At 41.0% G+C, this 22,119-nt stretch overlaps 1 protein-coding gene across 2 annotated transcripts in view; it reads right to left on the bottom strand.

Annotated features, from left to right (window-relative positions):
* ACOXL (acyl-CoA oxidase like) overlaps positions 1-22,119 on the bottom strand; it is a gene marked incomplete at its 5' end in the record, with an annotated part of 295,548 nt that overhangs the window by 107,965 nt on the left and 165,464 nt on the right. Inside the window, one exon of one of the 2 annotated variants that reach the window (XM_081265193.1) lies at positions 16,923-17,012. The exons of the other annotated variant lie outside the window; for it this stretch is intronic. Coding sequence (XP_081121319.1) covers positions 16,923-17,012 — 90 coding nt within the window. The remainder of the gene's footprint in view (positions 1-16,922; positions 17,013-22,119) is intronic. 2 annotated transcript variants of the gene reach the window in all.

Here is a 22,119-nt window from a genome sequence, read left to right as displayed (position 1 = left end):
AAATAGTGTACTCGCCTTCTCTTGGAAAAATGGAAATTCTGGGAATCTGAACCCATTTCCCTCAAGGCAGCTGCTGGAGGAGCTGGAGGGGGTGAGGACCTTCTGTTTGTTCAGGTACTCTCTGTTCCCTGAGCCTCCCAGGACTGCGACAATAATCTAGGGCCCTGCCTAGCCCAGGAGGCAAGTGATTTGGTGGCCCTGGTGTGGGCCTCTTCCAAGGTCCCATACAGCCGCTAAGAGAAGCCTGGAGTGAGCCCTGGCCCCAGCCCTGCCCCTTGCCATCGCCTACCCTGATGAATGGCCCGAGCCCAGCACAGGGGCTGCTCCAGAGCACAGCTACCCTCCAACCTCCCACCAAAGAAATGGAAAATGTGTGGCACTCACCCAGCTGCCTACACAGTTGGCACCAGAAATCTCTGAAATGACCCCAAGGTCTTCCCTGAAGCCCTGTCTTTCCCCAGGGCTTGCAGCATCTACTCTGAGACACAGATCCAAAAAGCACTCCAGGGTCAGTTCAGTGGAATTGACCTCTGAAAAGAAGCTTGGGCCTGAAGGACAGATGGGCCATCGAGCTTGACTGGGGTCACCATGGAGGGCCATGGAGGACCACAGGTGTTCTGGTGGTTTTATCCATGTTACTGGGACGTTACACACTGACCACAGGTCCCCACTGAACTCCCAAGACTGATGTGCGCAGGTGGTTTCCCAGCCCCCACCCTACCCCCCTCTCCCCCCTGCTCCTTCCCTCCCCACTCTCCCTCACTTCCAGCAAGTTCCCTGGGGTGCTTGAAGTGTCGGTCCCCTCCTGACTCCCACGCCCTGGCCACCATCACAACACCATCTAACTGCTCAGGGCAGTTGGAATAGATGTTCCTAGAGCACTTAAAAAAAAATTATTAGAAAAAATAAAAAGTAACTAAAATTTTAAATCTACAACAAAATAAATAAATGGCAATGAGGAACACATTAAAAAATAAATCCTATGAAGTTTTCTGCAACTTGAGTAACTCAGAAAGCCCTCCCCAAGGAGGAAAACCCTCCCCCGTGTTGACTGAAGTTGTTTCAAATTAATGTTACTTAAACATGTTCAAATACAAACCCAGATATAAACACCTTGTGTTTATAACTCTTGTTCAACTATAAACTATGAAATTAAATACAAGTGAAACTACAAACCAAGTGAGATTCAGATTAACAGTCCTAATAGCGGATGGCAGGCCACCCCACACCAGGCCCAGCCTGCTCTTCGTGGGTCCCTGGGGTGGTGCTGCCTCTGTGCTGGGGACAGGACCCCCTCCACCACTCCTCTCGGCGTCCTTGCCATCCGCCCTCCAGCAGCACATCCTACCATCCAGTGCCCTTCACTGGGCCCACTTTTTTATGGTTCTACAAAATCTACATTTCCCCCCTCATTGGCTCCAGGTGATCGAGGTGATGTTATTTGGTGCCAACAGCTTATAGATACATAGTCCCCCTTATCCACAGTCTCACTCCCCAAGCTTCAGTTCCCCGTGGTGAGCTATGGTCTAAAAACATCAGATGGAAAATTCTAGTAATAAACAGTTCCAATTAAATAACTTCTATTAAAGTATTTCTATCATTTTATTATTTTTAGTTATTATTATTGCTGTTACTGGGCCTAACATATAAATGAAGCTTTCTCATAGGTGTGTACGTAGGAGAACAAGCAGTATACCCAGGATTAGCACTGCGCGTGGTTCAGGCACCGGCTGGGGGTCTTGGAAGGCAGCCCCTTGGATAAAGGGGGACATCTGTACAAAGACCAAGGCTGAAAGCCCCTCCGAGGTCCTGGTTACAAGGCTCTTATCCCAAAGAAAACCCCCTTTTAGACTATTTCTGCTTAGATGAGCATCAGAATTAAAACACACAATTAATGCATTTTTGTCAAGAACTCATGTTTGCAGGTTTGCACAGCAATGCAATCTCGTTTAATCTCGTGGCCAAACTCAGAATTTGTACAGAAAAGGAAGGCATCGCTCTGAGAAGTTAGGAGAAGTAAAGATAAACAAGTGGCCCAGATTCAGAAGGTTTCCTTTTCCCCGAAAGCTCACACATGGAGGCCCTGAAGGGAGCTTTAACTATTTAGATGCAAGGGCTGGGGGTGTGGCTCAAGCGGTAGGCGCTCGCCTGGCATGCGTGCGGCCCGGGTTCGATCCTCAGCACCACATACCAACAAAGATGTTGTGTCCGCCGAGAACTAAAAAATAAATATTAAAAAGATTCTCTCTCTCTCACTCTCTCTCTTTAAAAAAAAAAAAAAATTTAGATGCAGCCACATCTGGTTTTGAAAAAACTTAGTGTCAGCTCTGCATAGGGGTCAATGGATTCAGAAAAACAGAATGTCTGCTCAAACCACCTTGGTCAGCTTTTTAAAGACAATCCCAAAGTCCACCCAAATTCCCAAATTGAATGTTCACATTTTAGAAATGCTTTCAATCAATTCTCTCCCCCAAACAGATTTTCAAGCCCCCTCTTCCGGCGTTTGCAATGCCTCTGCCCTGGCTGGGCACTGCCGCTCTCGGATAGCTAGACCTCAGTCCCTACTGCTTGTGGCTGCCCTGTCCCCCTCCCTACCCTGCATCAACCCCATCACCAACCAGGGCTCTGTCTGCCCTTGAGCCTCATTTCACATACCTCTGGCCTCCGCCTAATTTTTTTCCGCTATCACTACAGGTACTTCAGTGTGTCACTTCCCACCCAGGTCCCAGGGAAGGTCCCTTGAACTCTTCTCTGGCTCTGATGGCTTAGGCAGGTCCTTGGGCCTCCAGAAGGCCTGGGGACGAGGGAGGTTGCTGATCTTCCAGGGTGCAGAGCTGTCCCCCAGCCCCATGGCCCTCTGAAGCTCCGCCCTGAGGAGCTGAGCAGGCTCCCTGGCCAGGCGTCTGGGTGCCCTGACCTTCATTCCCCTCTGTTGTCCCAGGCACCTGCGTGTCTTCCCTCTGGCATCTCAACATCTCCACCTGCTGATCACTGAGGCTCATCTGCAGCCAGAGGGCTGCGGAGAATGTTCTCTCAGAACTGCTGTGCGGGCCCTTCCTGATGCAGAGGGAACCCGAGTCCTCCAGCTCAAGGTCCTGCCTCATTTATTGCCATGACCAGACTGGTCCTGGGGCTCATTCCAGGTGCCAGTGTCCTGCTTGTCAGGGGAGGACTTTGGCACTCCCCAGTGGTGGAGTGTTTAGACTGGAAGACAAGTGTGTGTGTGTGTGTGTGTGTGTGTGTGTGGTGTGTGGGTGTGTTGTGTGTTGTGTGTTGTGTGTGGTGTGTGGTGTGTGTGTCTTGTGTGGTATGTGGTGTGTATGTGTGTGTTGTGTGGTGTGTGTGGGTTGTGTTGTGTGGTGTGTGTGTGGTGTAGGTGTGTGTTGCATCACTTTGTCCTCTGGGACAGGATTTCTCTTCTTTGTTACTCTTCATTCCTTCTCCCTCCCCTACTTCATATTAAGAAAGAAGCTATGTTTTAATGGCTTCAAATCCACTGATTTTAAAAATTCAAAACCAAATTAAATGGTGGGTCACAAGTAAAAAGTGTCCTGGCCAACCCCTTGCCTCCAGCACCCCTTCCAGTTTTCAGTAGGTGTTCTCCTAGAAGCAGCAGAGGGTCAAGATTCTTGCACCCTGTTTTAGTTTGCTCTGTGGTTGGAGCAGTTGGGTTTTTAAAATTTATTTATTTGTTCTAATCAGTTATACATGACAGTGCTATTCGATTCATTGTACACAAACGGAGCACAATTTTTGACTTCTAGTTGTATCCAAAGTAAGGTCACAACATTCGTGCAATCATACATGTACCTAGGGTGATAAATGTCTGTCTCATTCCACCATCTTTCCTACCCCATATCCCCTTCCCACCTCCCTTTTGTCCCATTCATCCCATGCTCCCCCACCCCATTATGGATGAGCAATCAGAGAAATCATTTGGCCTTTGGTTTTTGGGGACTGGTTTACTTTGCTTAGCATAATATTCTCTAACTCCATCCATTTACCTGCAATGCCATAATTTTATTCTCTTTTATTGCTAAGTAACATTCCATTGAGTATACACACCACAGTTTCTTTATTTATTGAAGGGCATATAGGTTGGTTCCAGTTTAGTGAACATTGATGTGGCTGTGTCATTGTAGTATGCTGTTTTTAAGTCCTTTGCGTATAGACCAAGGAGGGGGACAGCTGGGTTACACGGTGGAGCAGCTGTTTTTGAGAGCTTCTGTTTTTTCTGGAGTCCTGGTGGGCTTTTCTTTCTTTTATTTCAAGAAGAGACATGCATTTTTTTCCATCACCCCACCACCATCTTCCTGTTTCCTAATCATGCTAAGTGCTGAATGGAAACCACTTCCTTCTCAGGCCATGCTCCTGACCTCTGAGCCTTCCGGGTCTAATTTGGACTAACAGTTTTCTGCTGCCCTGTGCCCACCATCCAGGTGTTTCTTTATGCAGACTCTTCTTGGGTCAGCTCCATAAAGTATATTGTCTCTTAAATTCTTCATTCCTTCTGCACATGGATGTCCAGTTTTCCCAGCACCATTTATCAAAGAGACTGTCCCTTCTCCAGGGTCTGGTTTGGCCACCTTTGCTGAGGATCGGTTGGCTGAAGACGTGGGGGTTATTTTGGTATCTCTATGCTGTTCTAGGGCCTGTGTGTCATTTTTATCCTATTCCCATGCTGCTTTAGCTGCTGTGCTCTGTGGATGTACAGACCTCATCAGGTGCTGTGAGGCCTTCACCTTTGCACTTTTGTTCACCTTGGGTTGGGCTTCCATATGAATTGAAGCATTGTTTTTTTTTCTAGTTCTGTGAAAAACTGTATTGATATTTTGATGCAGATTTCACTGAGTCTGTGAATTTTTTTGAATAGCATGGACATTTTAACAATATTAATTTTGCTAATCCATGAATGTGGGAAGATTTTTCTTTTCTGTGTGTTTCTTCTTCATTTTCTTTCATCAGTGTTTTGGAATTTTCATATTGTGAATGAAATTGCTTTCAAGATTTCTTTCTCAGCAATCTCGTTATTAGTGTATCAAATGCTACTTATTTTTGTATGTACTGCAGCTTTGCTGAATTTATTTATTAATTCTAATAATCTTCTGGTGAAGCCTTTAGTTTTTTTTTCTATGTATAGAATCATATCATCTACAGAAATAATTTGACCCCCATCTCTCACTCTGTATAAAAATCAACTCAAAATGGATCAAAAACCTAACTGCAAATCCTAAAACTACTATATGAAAACATAGGGGAAAGACTTCAAGACATTGGTATAGGCAATGATATTTTTTTAATGTAACCCTAAAAGCAGAGGAATCAAAAGGAAAAATAGAGAAATGGGATTACGTCAAATTAGATACCTTCTGTACAGCGAAAATAACAGCCAACGAAGTGTAGAAACAACCTATAGAGCCAGAGAAAATAATTTCTATTCATCAGAACAAGGAGTAATAGCCATGATTAAAAATGGACAAAACATCTGAATAAACACTTCTCAAAGGAAGAAATAAAAATGGCCAGCAAATACATGAAAAATGCTCAATATCATGAGCCTCCAGGAATGCAAATCAAAACTGCCGTGGGATACCATCTCACTCAGCTAGAATGGCTGCTATCAAAAAATTTAAAAAATATATGGATGTGGAGAAAAAAGAACGCTCTCACACTGTTGGTGAGGATGTAAAATAGATCACCCACTACAGAGAACAGTATGAAGGTTCTTTAAAAGTTTAAGAATGTATCTACCATATGATCCAATGTCCCTCTTCTGGGTATATATCCAAAGGACATGAAATCAGCATACCAAAAACATAACTGTACACCCATACTTATGGCTGCACTGTTAATAACTAAAATATGGAATCAGTCTATGTGCCCATCAGTGGATAAATGGATTGTGTATGCGAGCGTGCAAGCACACACACACACACACACACACACACACACACATACACAGGAATAATTTTCATCATTAAAGAAGATGAAAACTATCATTTGTAACAAAATGGATGGGACTAAAGAGCATTATATTCAATGAAATAAGCCAGACACAGAAAGGTAAAGGTACGTATTTTGTCTCATACATAGAAGCTAAAAAAAAAAAAAAAGGTGATAGGAATGTAGAAAAGTGATCACTAGAGGTTGGGAAGGTGGATGGATAACGGGAAACTGGATTTAATCAGTGCATGCTGTATGCATATATTGAAATATCATACTGAAGTCGATTAATATGTACAATTACATATGTTAAAGAAAATACAACAATTTCAAATAAATATATAAATTCTTGTTTCCTTTTCTGCTTTTCTGCAATTCATTCACAAGTAATATTTTTTCAGCAAATTCATGGCAGGTAAACTTCTTGAGCATTTGAAAATCTGTCTTTATTTTGCCTCATATTTTGCTGAGGGCCATTACCAAGTAGGAATGACGCATCGATTTCCTTGCCAGCGTACCCCATGTTAAATTTGCTGTGACCTTGCACGTGTGTTTGAGAAAGATGACCCTACTCAAGGACGAGGGTGGATCCAGGATTAGGGTGTATCCTGCAGTTTGAGGAAGTATAGCCCGGTCCTTGGGTTTAGGGCGTTCCCAGTTTAAGACCTTGGGTTTTAGGGAAGTTGGATGTTGAGGATTATTGCTGCTGGAAGTAGGGCGTTCCTGCTACCTGAGCTCCCGTTGAGCTCTCGTGAGATTCAGAGAGCATTTTGGGAAAAAAGCCTTGTGTAGTAGGTGAATTGGGGGCAGCAGAACTGGGATTGCCCCAGAGCGTGTGTGGAGGCCGGTGTGAGTTCGGGAATAAAGAATTGCTGTTTGAATCTACAAAGCTGTGTGGTGGCTCGTGATTCTGTGCCCAGCCAAGACTGCGGCAATATTTCATTGGTAATTCAACCAGCTATGAAATTTTGCATTTGATATAACTTCCCTCAGGACTCTAAATGTTACTCCAGACCCTTGCCTCCAAAGTGTGGTCCATAGGCCAGTAGTCATGGGCATCACTGAGGTGCTTGTTGGCAACGCACAGTTCCCCACCCCAAAATCTGAACTTGAACAAGATCCCCAGGGTACATTAGAGCTGAGAAGGGCTGATGCATCCTTGGTACTGCTGCTGGGAGGCCTGAGGTCAATCTGACTCTCACTTTTAAGTAAGTGATCTAACATGTCTTGTCCTGAGGCTTGGGGCCCTTCTTTGTCCTTACTAGATGTTGTAAAATTCTCCAGGCTCTTTGAAGGCTCCGATCTTTTCCAGTGGGTTCCACCATGCCTGAGGCTTGTGCCTGTCTTCAGATCTGGGAAACTCTTTATTTAGATCTCTGGTTTTGCCTGCCTGGCTATATTCTTGGCTCCCTCTCTCGTGAATGTCACAGATCTACCGGACCCATCATTCATATCTCTTGCCCTTTCACTCCTTTTCCCTTGTTCTTCCTGGTCTTCAAATCGGGAACTTTTCTCAAATTGGTCCTTTAACCCTCAGATTAGATTTTGTTTTTGTCTGTGTCTGTTTTGCAATTGTGTGCTTCTAATTTGCAAGGCATTTTAGGATTCTCTGAATGCCGTTTTCCATAGCAGGCTGTTCTTGTTCAATAGCATCACACATCTCTACAGGTAGTGATTCGTGCAGCTGCTTTTCTTCCTCTAGTTCCAGTTGTTCTCTTTGTCCATTTGGCACTTTCTTTTTCATGCTGTTGATGATTTGTCATGTCTGATGAATTTATTAGATGATATGGAATTACTGTTTATTTTTTAAGTGTGATGATGTTTTATAAGAAAAGGCCCTTAATTTTAGAACACAAATGTTAAAATTGTTAGGGATGAAGTGTCTTGATGTCTACAATATACTTCTAAATGGCTTTGTGTGTGCATGCACATGCACATACCCACACACCCACACCCACACTCACACTTACACTCGTGCACAGATGGTAAGAAAGTAGAAATTTTAATATGACAACACTGTTGACCTATGATGAAAACAGGTGGGCCCAGATTTTGATTGTACTAGACTCCCAACTTTTTGTTGCATTGTTATACTAGTCTCCCAACTTTCTCTTGAAATTTGTTAGAATTTTCTCATTGTAAACATTGCAAATAAGGAAAAAAAATGTATCTGATGATGATTGATTGTTCATTCTCTGAATATCTTTAGGAAAATACCATCAGGGTTTTAAGATCCCTATATAATCTGCTTTTTTTTTAAATAGAAAATCTGATAACAATTTGGTCTTTTCCCCCCTCCCCTTTAAGTTTAAATGAAACTACAAAAGATCAATGGCTAACACTCCACTACTACTTGATAGCTTCTATGGGCCTGCTGCAGTAGCACAGCTCAGACCAGCAAGGAAGGCTGGCCTCCTCAGCCCCTGCATCAAGGCCTGTCCTAACACTACATCTTGGCTGAGTCAAAGATCTGGAGTTTAAAACATGGAAAAAGAACAAGAGGTTTTGTTCTCATGGCTGCCTGTTATATCTGGCACTAGAATGACCCAGCGCTCACTTGCTTGGAGAAATACTCTTTGCTTTCAGGACGTCAGGCTTAGTAGCACCTCTGCCAAGCTTCCAGACAGGAAGCACACATACTTGATATCAGCAGCTCTGAGACACAAGTCTACAACACAAGCACTCTGACCAGGCAGCAAGAAGGTGCCCCTGCTTGGTCATTAAGTAAGTTAACAGTAGGTCATTTGCATTTTTGCTTATGTGCACTGCAGGGTGATGAACAATATGTGCAAAGCCTCTGAGTAACATTCTTTAGGAGATCTGCCAGAAAGGATTAGGAGAGGACCTGTCTTGATGTATCTCTAATGAAGCAAAATAAATTTATAATGGGATTTCATGGGTGTAGGTCATAATTGGATTTGGTGGAGGATGTAATTAAATTTCACCAAAGGCTTACAGCCTCTGCCCTGGGAAATAATGAAAGGGTCAGAAAGCCTTCCATTTGGCTTAAAACAAAGCCTGCAGGAAATGGAAAACACATCTTTCCCATCTTGGACCAGCAACCCCAACATCACTAGGAGCTCTAGGACTGCAAGAGTTTCACTTCAGGGTAAGATGTGCAAGCCCTGTAGGTAATACCAGAATACTGTGAAACTCACTCGCTATTTTCTGCCTTTAGTCTTCTCATGTTCCCCTTTTGACTTCAGCTAGGAGAGCCAAAGCAGAATCCAGGACAGAGAACAGCAGCCTCTCTAGGGTGGGTAGATCCCAATATATAAGAATAAGGGCAGCTGAATGGTGCAGGCTGTGGCATGGTACAGCCCTGCCATGGTACTGGTATTGATTCTGGATGCCAAGTGGCTTGAAAACTTTGGGAGCACAGCAGGGCATACAGTGTGTGTCCACTGATGACAAGCAACAGGCTGACTCACTCACCCCCATCTCTAAGTGAATGCACCTAGGGATCTTGGTCTCGAAGTGCCTAAGCCCTCCCTGGGCTTGAGTGTTCTACCCACAGCAGGTGTCAGGAGCTGTGGCTGATGCACTTCCTGTAGTCAGGTGCTTGGATGTGGGAAACTGCAGACCTGCTAATGGGCAGTTCCTGGGTCCAACATCTCTTCAGATAAAGGGCAAGAGAAATAACTTTACCTCCAGCTACATCCCCCCGAATTCATCAATCAATTGTATTCCATGCTTTCGACTCTCTAGCAATTAATCAAAGAAAAGTAAGGCAGGGAGAACATATTTGCCAATGACATGTCCAACAGAGGACTTGGGTCTAGCATATATAAAGAACTCTCAAACTTCAACAGTAGAAAGATCGTAGAGTCTTTCACAGGACAAAAGTTTAAGTTTTGATGAAGTTCAGTTTATCAATTTTTCTAGTTATGAACTATATTTCCAATGTCAGGTTTAAAATTGCTTTTTTTTTTTTTTTTAGCTCCTGGTCTCAAGAATTCTTTTCTACATTTTTTAAAAAAGTTCTATAATTTCACAAGTTACATTTAAGTCAATAATCCATTTTGAGTTAATTTTTAATAATGTGTGAGACTTAGATTGAGGTTCATTTTATTGTCTCAGGGTATCCAATTAATTCAGTATTACTTGTTGAAAATACTGTCTTTCTTCTATTGAATTGCTTCTCATTTTAAAAAAATCAATAAATCCCATTTTTTATGGGCCCATTTCTGGGGGCCCAGAAATTTCTCTTCCATTTATCTGTGTGTTTATCTCTTCACCATATACCATATGGATTGCTATAGTTATCTAATGAGTCTCAATGTTTGATAGAGTAATTCATCTTACTTGATTCTTATTTTTCAGAATTTTATTTTAGCTATTTTAGGTCTTGTGCTTTTCCATGTAAATTTTAGAATAAACTTGTCCACAATAATCTTATTTTGTAATTTTGACAGAAATTACATTAAATCTATAGATATGAAGAGTACTGACATCTTTCCCATGCAGAGTTTTCTAATCCATGAACATAGTATGTCTTTCCATCTATTTAGGTCTTCTTTGATATCATTTAGCAGGTGTTGTGATTTTCAGCATATAAATCTTATACTTGTGTTAGATTTATACTTAGGCATTTCATTTTCTTTGGAACAATTGTAAATGGTATTGTATTTTAAATTTCATTTTCTATATGTTCTTATTTAGTATATAGAAAAGCAATTAATTTTTGTATATCAATCTTTATTCTGAATCTTGCTGAACTCAGTAAGTTCTGGTAGTCTTTTTGAACATTCTTTGGGATTTTCCATGTAGACAACTGTGTAATTGGCAAATAGGGATTTTTAAAAATTTTTCTTCCTAATTTCGTATTTTATTTTTCCCCGCCTTATTGCAACTAAGACTTCCAGCACTATGTTGAATGACAATGGTAATAGTCAACTTTTGAGCCTTTTTCCTGACTTTGGAAGTAAATTATTCAGTGTTCTACTACTAACCATGATATTAGTTATAAGTTTTATACATAATTTTATTAGATTGAGGAAATTCCCTTGCTTCCTAGCTTACTAAGAGTTTTTAATCATGAAAGATTGTTGGGTTTTGTCAAATTTTTTTCTGTATAGAGCTATCATATAATTTTTTCTTTTTTAATCTATTGATAGAATAAATTGCATTTATTGAGGCAACTTTGCATATCAGAAATAAATTTTCCCAGGTTATAGTGTATATATTTCATTTTATACACTGCCAGATTGAACTTGCTAATGTGTTGTTGAGGATTTCTGTATCTAAGTTTATGAGAGATATTGGTATATAGTTTTGCCTTTTTCGTACTGTCTTTGTCTACTTTTAGGATCAAGGGCAATTCCAGCCCCTAAAATGACCTCAGAAGTTTTCTTTCCTATTTTCTGGAGGAGATTGTTTAAAATATCTTAAATGTTGGCTAGAATTCTCCAACTAAACCTAGGTCTGAGGATTTCTTCAGGAGCTTTTCTGCTATTATTTAAATTGAATTACGTTAATATCACAGACCTGTTCAGGTTGCTGATTTCAACATGGTTACGTTTGAGTGGTCCATTTCTTCTAAGTTATCAAATTTACAAATGTTACTGTCTAATATTCTCTCATTATTCTTTTAATGACTATATGAACTCTAACAATATATACTATTACACTCCTGACATTGGTGATTTGAAACTTTTTTTCTTTACCATTCTTTTTAGAGTGCTATCAACTCTATTGATTTTTTTCCTCTGAAAGAACCTGTTTTCTTTCATACATTTCCCCTACTAGTCCCCTGCTTTCAATTTCATGAGTCTATGCTCATGTCTATATTATACCCTTTCATGTTCTTAGTTTGTACTTATTTTGTTCTTTATTCACTATTTTCTTAAAGTAGAAACTCAGATGACTGGCTTGAGACCTTTCCTATTCTCTAAAGTAAGCCTTTGGTGCTATGAGCTTCCCTCTCAACACAGCTTTATCCGTATCCCACATATTTTGATATGTTGTGTCATAATTTTTACTCACTTATATGTATTTTTAAAGTTCCTTTGAGACTTTCTTTTTGACCTCAGGGTTTTTAAAAATGTTTTTCTTCATTTCTATGTATTTGGAGACATTTCTTTTATCTTTTGGTTATTAATTTTAGTTTCATTCTATTATGGTCAGAAAATATATTCCACATCATTTTTTTAAATTTTTTAAGGTTTATTTCATAGCTCAGGATATAGTTTATCTTGGTTAATGTTCCTTGAGTGCTTGCAAAACACCCATTCTGCTCTTGTTAGGTGAACTGTTCTGTCCATGTTAATTAAGTCCTGTTCCTCAAATGTGTTCAGTTTATCCACCTCTTTTCTGATTTTCTATCTGGTAGTTCTGTCAGCTGCTGAGAGTGATATGTTGAAGTCTCCAATCATTGGTTACATTCTCTTTTCCCCTCAGAAATTTCATTTCCACCTTAGGGTTCTTTACACTCTCACTTTTAAAATATGATTTTCAGAAGTATTTTCTCTATATACATTGAACAATATATCAGAAGGTGTTATAATTATTGTCTCAAACATCAAATATAATTTATAAACCTAATTACAAGAAGGGACAGTATATTATATTTACCCCTATCCATTTCACTGCTCTTCTATTCTTTCCATTATCATTTCCTTTTTTCTCTAGAGAACTTTCTTTGACTACTGTGTGTGTGTGTGTGTGTGTGTGTGTGTGTGTGTGCATGCATATGTGGTGCTGGAACTCAGGGCCTCTCTTGTGCTAGGTAATCATTCTACCACAGAGCTACATGCTTATCTCCATTAGCTACATTTTTAAGAGCAGATTTGCCAGCAACAAATTCTCTTTGCATTCCTTAATATGACAATGTCTTTATCTCTCCTTCAATCTGGAAATATATTTTCATCATACAGAATTTTTCACTGATGGTTCTTTTTTTTTTTTTTTTTTTTTTTTTTTTGCAGTAATTGAAAATGTTGTGCCACTTTCTTCTGGCCTCCATGGTTTCATATGAGAAATCTGCTGCCACTTGAATTGATGTCCCCTATAATGCATCATTTCTTTTTATCTACTTTTGAATAGAAACTCAAACTTTGGTTTTGAGTTTAAATGAGTTTAATTATGACATGTCTTGGAGTGAATTTCTTAGGTTTGATCTTTTTGGGGTCCATTTATTGCTTGGTTCTGCAGTTGTATATATTTCAACAAATTTGGGATGTTTTCGGGCTTTATTTCCTTGAGTTCTTGTTCATCCTTGGCCCTTCTTTCCTCTCTGAGATTGATACTACAAACACTAGTTCTCTTTTTTATTGGTGCATTATTCTTATCCATAACTGTGATTCATACATGCACATAACTCAATCAATCTCCTTCCCCAGTGCCTTCCTTTTCTCATCCCTCTTTCCTCCTCCAGATCTGCTTCCTATAGTCTACTGATTTCTCTTCTATTATTTTAGGTAGTGTATATTTATATATGGATCCATTATAGTATGCTTATACACAGATATAGCATCATTTGGAAGTTTCATTCCCCAATACTCCTCCATTCTCCTTCTTTTTTTAAAAAAATAACTTTATTTTTAATTGTTTATCTTTATGTCATGCTAAGGATCGAACCCAGGGCCTTTTGCTCTACCACTGAGCTAATCCAGCCCCTCCTCCCTCCTTCTTGATCCTCTTCCTTTACTTTATTGATTTCTCTTCTATTTTCATGAGATTCCCGTTTTAAAATTCTCTTTCTCTCTCTTTCTCTCCAGTTTCCACATATGAAACAAAATATTTGACTTTTGACTTTCTGAAGCTGGCTTATTTCACTTAGTTTGATGTTTTCTAGTTTCATCTATTTACCTGAAAATGACTAATTTCATTCCTCTTTATGGCTGAATAAAACTTCATTGAACATATACACTATATTTTCTTTACCCATTTGTCTGTGGACAGGCATCAAGGCTGGTTCCATAACTTGACTATTGCATTACCATAAACCCTGATATACATGTATCATTGTAGTGTGCTGATTTTAGTTCTTTTGGATAAATACCAAGGAGTGGGAGAGCTGGTGGAATGGCATAAAATCAAAAAGCTTCTGTAACACAAAGAAAACAACTAAGAGTGTGGAAAAGAGCCTAGAGAATAGGAGAAAGTTTTGTCAGCTACTCTTCTGACAGAGGATTGATATTCAGAATATATGAAGAACTCAAAAACTTTAACAATAAACAAACAAAAAACACAGAAAATCCAATCACTAATTGGGTAAAATATTTAAACAGACATTTCTGAAAAGAAGAAATACAAATGGCCAACAAGTATATGAAAAAAAAAATGTTTAACATCTTTAGCAATCAGGGAAATGCAAATTGAAACTATACTGAGATTTTATCTTACTCAAGTCAGAATGATGATCATAAAGAATACAAATAATAAATGTTGGTGAGGATATGGGGGAAAAGGTACACTTAAACACTGCTGGTGGGAGTGCAAATTGGTACAATTGCTTTGGAAAGCAGTATGGAGATACCTCAAAAGACTGAGAATGGAACCACCAAATGCTAGTTCTTTTGCTATTGTTATACAGGTCCCTAAGACCCTGTTCATTTCTAAGTTCTCTGTTATTTGGATTGGGTAAATTCTATTGATCTTCCCTCAAGTTCATGGATTCCATTCTCTGTCTTCTCTACTCTATTTCTGGGGTCATTCTACAAACTTATTATTTCAGTTATTTTATTTTTCAACTCTATAATTTGTATTTGGCCCCCCTTTCAACTATCCTATATTTCTGTTGATATTTTTCTGTTGTTTCTATTTGTTTCAGATGCATATGTTATTATCACCTGAGCACTTTTGTCATAGGGACTTTAAAATTCTTGTCATATAATTCCAAGATCTGATTTTTCTCCATGTCAGTATCTGTTGGTTTTCTCATTTAAGTTGTAAATTTCCTGATTATTTGTAATGACAGGTGAGTTTTTAAAATTGCATCAGGCTCTTTGCATATTGCATTATGAGATTCTATTCAATCTTGGGTTAGTAGAATGTCCATCTTTCTACTGGGTCTCTCCAACAGCGCCCTGGCAAAAGCAGAGCAAAAACTCGCCCTGTCTGCATGTGGCTGACAATTCAGCCCACACTGGGCCCTGATGATACAGGTGGGTGGGAGGGAGGAGTCAGAATGCCAGTTACTGCCATCTCCCACCACCCCATTATGCCTTGTTAAGGCTGGGTGAGGAGAGAGGCTTCTGCTGAAGCCCGGAGGGGAAAGAAAATCACTTCATTCTATTGATGTCAAGTGAGATTGTGGCTCAGCTTCTCATGTGACCCTTTTGGGGCCTGGGAAGGATGAGAGTGAAGAGATGACAATATCCACCAACTCTGGTCACACTACCTTGTTTGGATTCTTATTGTTGTATTGTATGGGGTGTCAGCTCCTTGGTGGGCCAACTACCACCAGGGAGGGAGAGAATATAAACTGTCAACTACCCCCTACTTATTCCTGGTTCAGTCTAAGATGTCAGGTAGAGGTTGGGACTCTGCTCCCCACTGGACCCTGCCTGACACCAGGGTGGGCAGTTGAAGCATAATGGTGACTAGTTCCACCTTATATCACCTGAATGGTGGATGTAGAAACTTGGTTCACCAGAAAGTCCTGCTGACACTCCATGATGGGAGAGGCTGAGCATTTCCTGCTGCCACCAGGAGCAAGAAGGAAGATTAGCTCCCTACTCAGACCCACCAACACCACCGGGTGGAGAAACAGGATTGCTACCACCTGGTTCTGCTGACTTTGTTGGGTCAGGGGTGAGACAGAAGATCAGCTCCCAGCTGGACCTGCTGAAATTGTTGGAAGGGTAGGATTGGGAAAGTAGTTAGGTTTTTTCTTCTATCTAACTGAAGTCCAGTGGATATTGCCAACATGATTTTCTGGTAGGCCTCCATCTTCCTGGTCCTTCAGCTAGGGGGAGCAGGCTTCCTCTTGGAGTATATTTTGTTGGCACTTGTTAAAAATCCAGGAGATATGTACCCTGACTGAGATATATGGGAGGCAACAAGGAAACCCAAATCAATTATTATCTCTCCATTCCTCAGATTCTGAAGTACCCTGGAAGCTGCCGTCTCCCTTTCCCCTTTCGGTCTCCCTGCTGGTTTGCTGTTTTACATGTAGGTCTTCTAATGGTTGAGAGGGAAGATGCGAGGAATGGGGCTAGTCCATCTTGGTGGACCAGAAGTCCCCATTCTTCTGTTTAAAAACACAAAGTTTTGATCACATTCCATGTACTATTTTATATCATTTTATGTACCATAAGTTTTTAATTTCTGTTACAAACAGTTCAATTTTAAAGGCTATAGAACTCCCCACTGAGTGGTCAGAACATGATTTATAAAATCACTTTGCTATTGTTGAAAATTTGGATTCTAGCATTATTGCTGTCATAAATAATGTACTGGTGAGAATGTACCTAAAGTCTTGCTGTATTTAGGATTATTACTTTAGGGTGGAGTCCCAGGAGTAAAATTATACCCAGCCCAATAGCAACATGCAAGGAGACCCCCTGTGCCCTCACCAACAATGGGGCTTCAATATGCTTTTGAGGATGAGTCAATATGACAGAGAAAAGAAAACAGTGTTGCAATTTTTCCTAAGATACATTTCTTTCATCACTAGTGAGGTTGTTCCATCCCCTCCTTTTGCAATTTGATATCTTATGTCCTTTTCCTGTTCATCTTTGAGGGCTTCCATATTCCTTTGGAAGAGCCTTCTTAGTAGAAAAATCTGACTTAATACATACGAGTAGTTCTCTGAAACCAAAAAAATATAATTCAACATTGAAGATAAGCTGAGAGCAATGATCTAATCCACTGTTCAGCTACTGCAAACATCAAGTACCTAACAGGAAAACACCTGCCAATTAAATAAAGACATCAGATGAAGATAAAACATGTGAAGCACTACAGATTGCTGGATAACTCTTGAACTTCAAAATTATGCTGTTTAAAATGAATAAACATTTCCTGAACCTTACCTGAAGCATGACAACATTGTCACCTTCAAAAGTTACAAACACATCTGCATCACACTTCAAGTCTGAGATTCGGTTTTCCATCATGTAGCCCTATTGCAGAAGAAATAAAGAAAATAAGAAACATATTTTAAATTTGCAATCCCATCATTATTCAGGATTAACACTTTCTTTGAAATTAAAAAATGCAGAAAATTAATTTTTCTATATTTTTATTGGTGCATTATAGTTTTACATAACAGTGGGATTCATTGTCACACATTTGCACACGCACACAATATAACAACGTGATTTGACTAACATCATCCCCAGCATTTCCTCCCTCTCTCCCTTCCCTCCTGCCTCCCCCTTGTCCCCTTCCTCCACTCTACTGATCTCCTTTGGGGGGAAAAATGCAGAAAGTTGAAAGTAATAAAATAGCCATATTTTTTCTAATCATGATAACCACTGTAAGAATTTTGATGCATCACATTAACTTTTGACTCACAAATACTATTTTGCATATTGTCTTCATCTATAGTAAAAAACATTTTAAAATTATCATGTCATATTTTTCAAAAGAATCTCAATAAGGGATACTGATATTCCTCTCTCTTCCAAATACTATGAATTCTAATACATAGCAAGGTATCAGTGATCATACCCTACCATATACAGGCAAATAGCACCCCCCACATGTGACTTGATACAACTTTCTAAAAGTTGGCAAATAGACCAACAAAAATTCTTGGGAGGCCACATAAAAATCTTAAATTGCCACTCTGCATGGTGACATCATTAAACTATTCTGCACCATAAATTTGCACTGTGGCTAGTGGTTCTTTTTTAACTTCCTGAGATCCTTACTGCGATGGCAGCAGCCCACTGCTCATTTTCAAAGTGTTGAGTGTTTCCTCACACAAAGAACCGCCCACTCAAGAGAACACAGGGTTAGGCCCAGGCGAACGGTGAAGGAAGCCAAGCTTGTGTCTGCCCCCCTCCCAGCCTCTCCACTCTCCTTTAGCTTGGTGTTCTCCCCCAAAAACTCTCCAGAGCCTTGCCCAATGTCCAGATCTGCATCCATAAAACACCATCAGTTAGATCAGCAGTGATCGTCCCGTCACTCCTCCCAGGAGCATCTATCTGCAGGTAGCACAGCGGCTCTGGATTACTCAAACTGAAAAGTTTTTTCTCAGCAAGAGAAACAATAAGAGAGGTAAAGAGGGAGACTACATCCTGGGAACAAATCTTTACTCCTCACACTTCAGATAGAGCCCTAATATCCAGAGTATACAAAGAACTCAAAAAATTAAACAATAAGAAAACAAGTAACCCAATCAACAAATGGGCCAAGGACCTGAACAGACACTTCTCAGAGGAGGACATACAATCAATCAACAAGTACATGAAAAAATGCTCACCATCTCTAGCAGTCAGAGAAATGCAAATCAAAACCACCCTAAGATACCATCTCACTCCAGTAAGATTGGCAGCCATTCTGAAGTCAAACAAAAACAAGTGCTGGCGAGGATGTGGGGAAAAGGGTACACTTGTACATTGCTAGTGGGACTGCAAAGTGGTGTGGCCAATTTGGAAAGCAGTTTGGAGATTCCTGGGAAAGATGGGAATGGAACCACCATTTGACACAGCTATTGCCCTTCTCGGACTATTCCCTGAAGACCTTAAAAGAGCATGCTACAGGGATACTGCCACATCAATGTTCATAGCAGCACAATTCACAATAGCTAGACTGTGGAACCAACCCAGATGCCCTTCAATAGATGAATGGATTAAAAAAATGTGGCATTTATACACAATGGAGCATTACTCAGCACTAAAAAATGACAAAATCATGGCATTTGCAAGGAAATGGATGGCATTAGAGCAGATTATGCTTAGTGAAGCCAGCCAATCCCTAAAAAACAAATACCAAATGTCTTCTTTGATATAATGAGAGCAACTAAGAACAGAGCAGGGAGGAAGAGCATGAGAAAAAGATTAACATTAAACAGGGATGAGAGGTGGGAGGGAAAGGGAGAGAGAAGGGAAATTGCATGGAAATGGAAGGAGACCCTCATTGCTATACAAAATTACATATAAGAGGAAGTGAGGGGAAAGGGAAAAAACAAGGGAGAGAAATGAATTACAGTAGATGGGGTAGAGAGAGAAGATGGGAGGGGAGGGGAGGGGGGATAGTAGAGGATAGGAAGGGCAGCAGAATACAACAGTCACTAGTATGGCAATATGTAAAAACGTGGATGTGTAACCGATGTGATTCTGCAATCTGTATACAGGGTAAAAAGGGGAGTTCATAACCCACTTGAATCAAATGTATGAAATATGATATATCAAGAGCTTTGTAATGTTCTGAACAACCAATAAAAAAATAAAATAAAAGCAAAAAAAAAAAAAAAGAATGTCAAATTTCACCCCTATTAAAATTGTCCAGCCACAGAGGATACAGAAAGTCACAGAAGGGTGCTCACAGGGCAGTTCATATATCTGAGCCTCAGGGACCTACTGCCTGGGGGACCTGCTTTGTTGCTGAAAATGGGCACAGGAGTTATGGAAGCCTGAACTTCCAGGGTCCTGCTGCCCTCAGAGCCCTGAAAAACTGTGAGGATCAGCCCTGCTGCCTGCCAGGAGGAAAACCCTCTAAGGCCTGGCCCTTCCTTTATGCTCCTCAGTATCACAACTGGACAGTGCTAAGAACCTGTAGTGACAGAAGCAAAGGAGTCTTCAGAAGTCCACCAGAATTCTTCATTGCTTTCATGAGGTTAAGCCGATTCTATAAATAATCAGTAAGACTCCAACCTGAGAAGCTCTACCTCCCCCTCCCTACCTGCCCTCCACAGCTAAGGGCTCCTCCCCTCACCAGGAAACCACAAGAAATCAGGTTCCAACTGCACATCCTCCTGCCTCCTGTGCCCACCCCAAGGCCAGAGTCCCCTCACATCCCATGCAGGGTGGGGGGCTCATTCACTTCACCTCCTCCTCTCCATCCTCAAAGCAGCCCCGTGAAAGGGATGTCACCCCCAGTTTACAGATGAAGAAAGTAAGATTCAGAAGAGGTGCTGGAATGTTCTAGAATCATCTTTCTAGTTCCGATGTGGAAAAAAAGGAACACTAAGTCCAACACCTCAGAGCTGAGAAGTGGTAGTTACACTAAGAATCACAGCTGCTAACACTCCACATCACAATGTTGAAGAAGCAATGCGTGTTGCTCCTCTGTCCCCCATGCAGGAAAGGGCAGCAGGTTCTTCTGGTTATTATCTGACACTGCCCAGGAAACCAGGTGACCAGGGTTTCAAAATGACTGGAGGAACACTCAAAGGACGGCAGAACGAGCCCCCACCAATAGGCTGTCAGAGGATGGGCCCTGGCAGCCTGGGGCACAGTTTGTCTCCTACCAGGTCTTCAATGCCACATAGTTTATTTTTCCCCCTCAGCAGAACTCCACTCTGAACCCCTTGACTAGTTCAAAGGTCAAGAAAGATTCGGGGAAGATTCTGGACTCTGTGGCTCTTGGGAGCTGAGGCAACAGGATGAAGACCCTCAGAGAGCTTTCAGGCAAATGGAAATGAAATAGCAGAGAAAACCAAAGTCCCATATGTGTGAGGCAGCAGTGGCAGTGGGTGGCACGTGGCTTCAATCTCCCGAAATTGGCAAGGGTGTATTTATCATCTAATTTCCTTAAAATAGGCCCAGAAAGCTAGGCATGGTGGTGCATGCCTGTCATCCCAGCATCTCAGAGTGCAAAGGCAGGAGGATTGCAAGTTCAAAGCCAGCCTCAGCAACTTAGGGAGGCCCTCAGCACCTTGGTGAGATCTAATAGAAATCAAAAATAAAAAGGACTGGGGAGGTGGCTCAGTCGTTAAGAATCCCTGGGTCCAATCCTGAGTATTCCCCTTTCCCCAAAAAAGAATAGGCCCAGAAGGCCCAGCCTCACTGAAGTCTAAATCCTGGGACATCTGCGGTGACTCCTTTAGAAACTAACCAGGCTCAGAAAGTCCAGGACTCTGTGGTTTGGGTGAGTGTGTGTATGAATTTAGAGGAAGCTCGAGGCTGTGAAAAGCTCCTGAATGGGGACTTGTAGCCCTCTTCCCCAGAGACTTCAATTCTAATTCTGAGCTTCACATTCTTTGGGGACAAATAAAAAGTGTGTGTGTGTGTGTGTGTGTGTGTGTGTGTGTGTGTGTGTGTGTGAATCTGTCATTTGGGGTAGGATACTAGGGATTAAACCCAGAGGCACTGAACCAAATCCCCAGCCCTTTTTATTTTTTGATTTGAGAAACGGTCTTGCTATATTACTTAAGGCCTCACTAAGTTGCTGAGGCTGCCCTGTGATCCTCCTGCCTCACCCTCCTAAATTGCTGGGATTATAGGTATGGGCCACCATGTCATTTTTTAATTAAACAGGAAGTTTTTTTTTTTTTATTGTATGAAACCAATTTTATTAAAACATTTTTTTATTATTATTTTATTGTTGGTTGTTCAAAACATTACATAGTTCTTAATATACCATATTTCACAGATTGATTCAAGTGGGTTATGAACTCCCATTTTTACCCCGTATACAGATTGCTGTGTCACATCAGTTACATTTCCATTGATTTACAAATTGCCTTTCTAGTGACTGATGTATTCTGCTGTCTATCCCATTCTCCACTATCCCCCTCCCCTCCCCTCCCCTCCCCTCCCCTTCTCTCTCTCCACCCCCTCTACTGTAAATCGTTTCTTACACTTATATAATTTCTCTCCTACTCCTCCTTTCCTCTTATGTGTAATTGTGTATAACCCTGAGGCTCACCTTCCAATTCCATGCAATTTCCCTTAACTCTCCCTTTCCCTCCCGCCTATCATCCCTGTTTAATGTTAATCTTCTTCTCCAGCTCTTCGTCTCTACCCTGTCCTTGGTTATTTCTAAAATAACAATACATAAGCAGTGTCCAAAAAATCCCAGAAAACAAAAACAAAAGGAAAATAAAGATAATAAGTCAGCATCCAACCTCACAGTGTAGCGGTAAATGATTGCCTAAGAAAGAATAACCCCAACAAAAGGGCTTAGGTTAGAAATTGGAAGCACAAGATGAAGACAGGAGTTGGCAGGGTTGAGGAGGAAGAAGGGGGTGGACCAGAAACAACTGAGCAGCTCTGAATGGAAGGGAGCCATAGACTGTTCCAGGAGGAGAAGGACATGACAAAGCATAGAGATACAGTC

Source organism: Spermophilus citellus, assembly GCF_964194105.1.
Source record: "Spermophilus citellus genome assembly, chromosome: 13".
Classification (NCBI taxonomy): Eukaryota; Metazoa; Chordata; class Mammalia; order Rodentia; family Sciuridae; genus Spermophilus; species Spermophilus citellus.
This window is presented reverse-complemented; position numbering and strand designations above follow the sequence as displayed.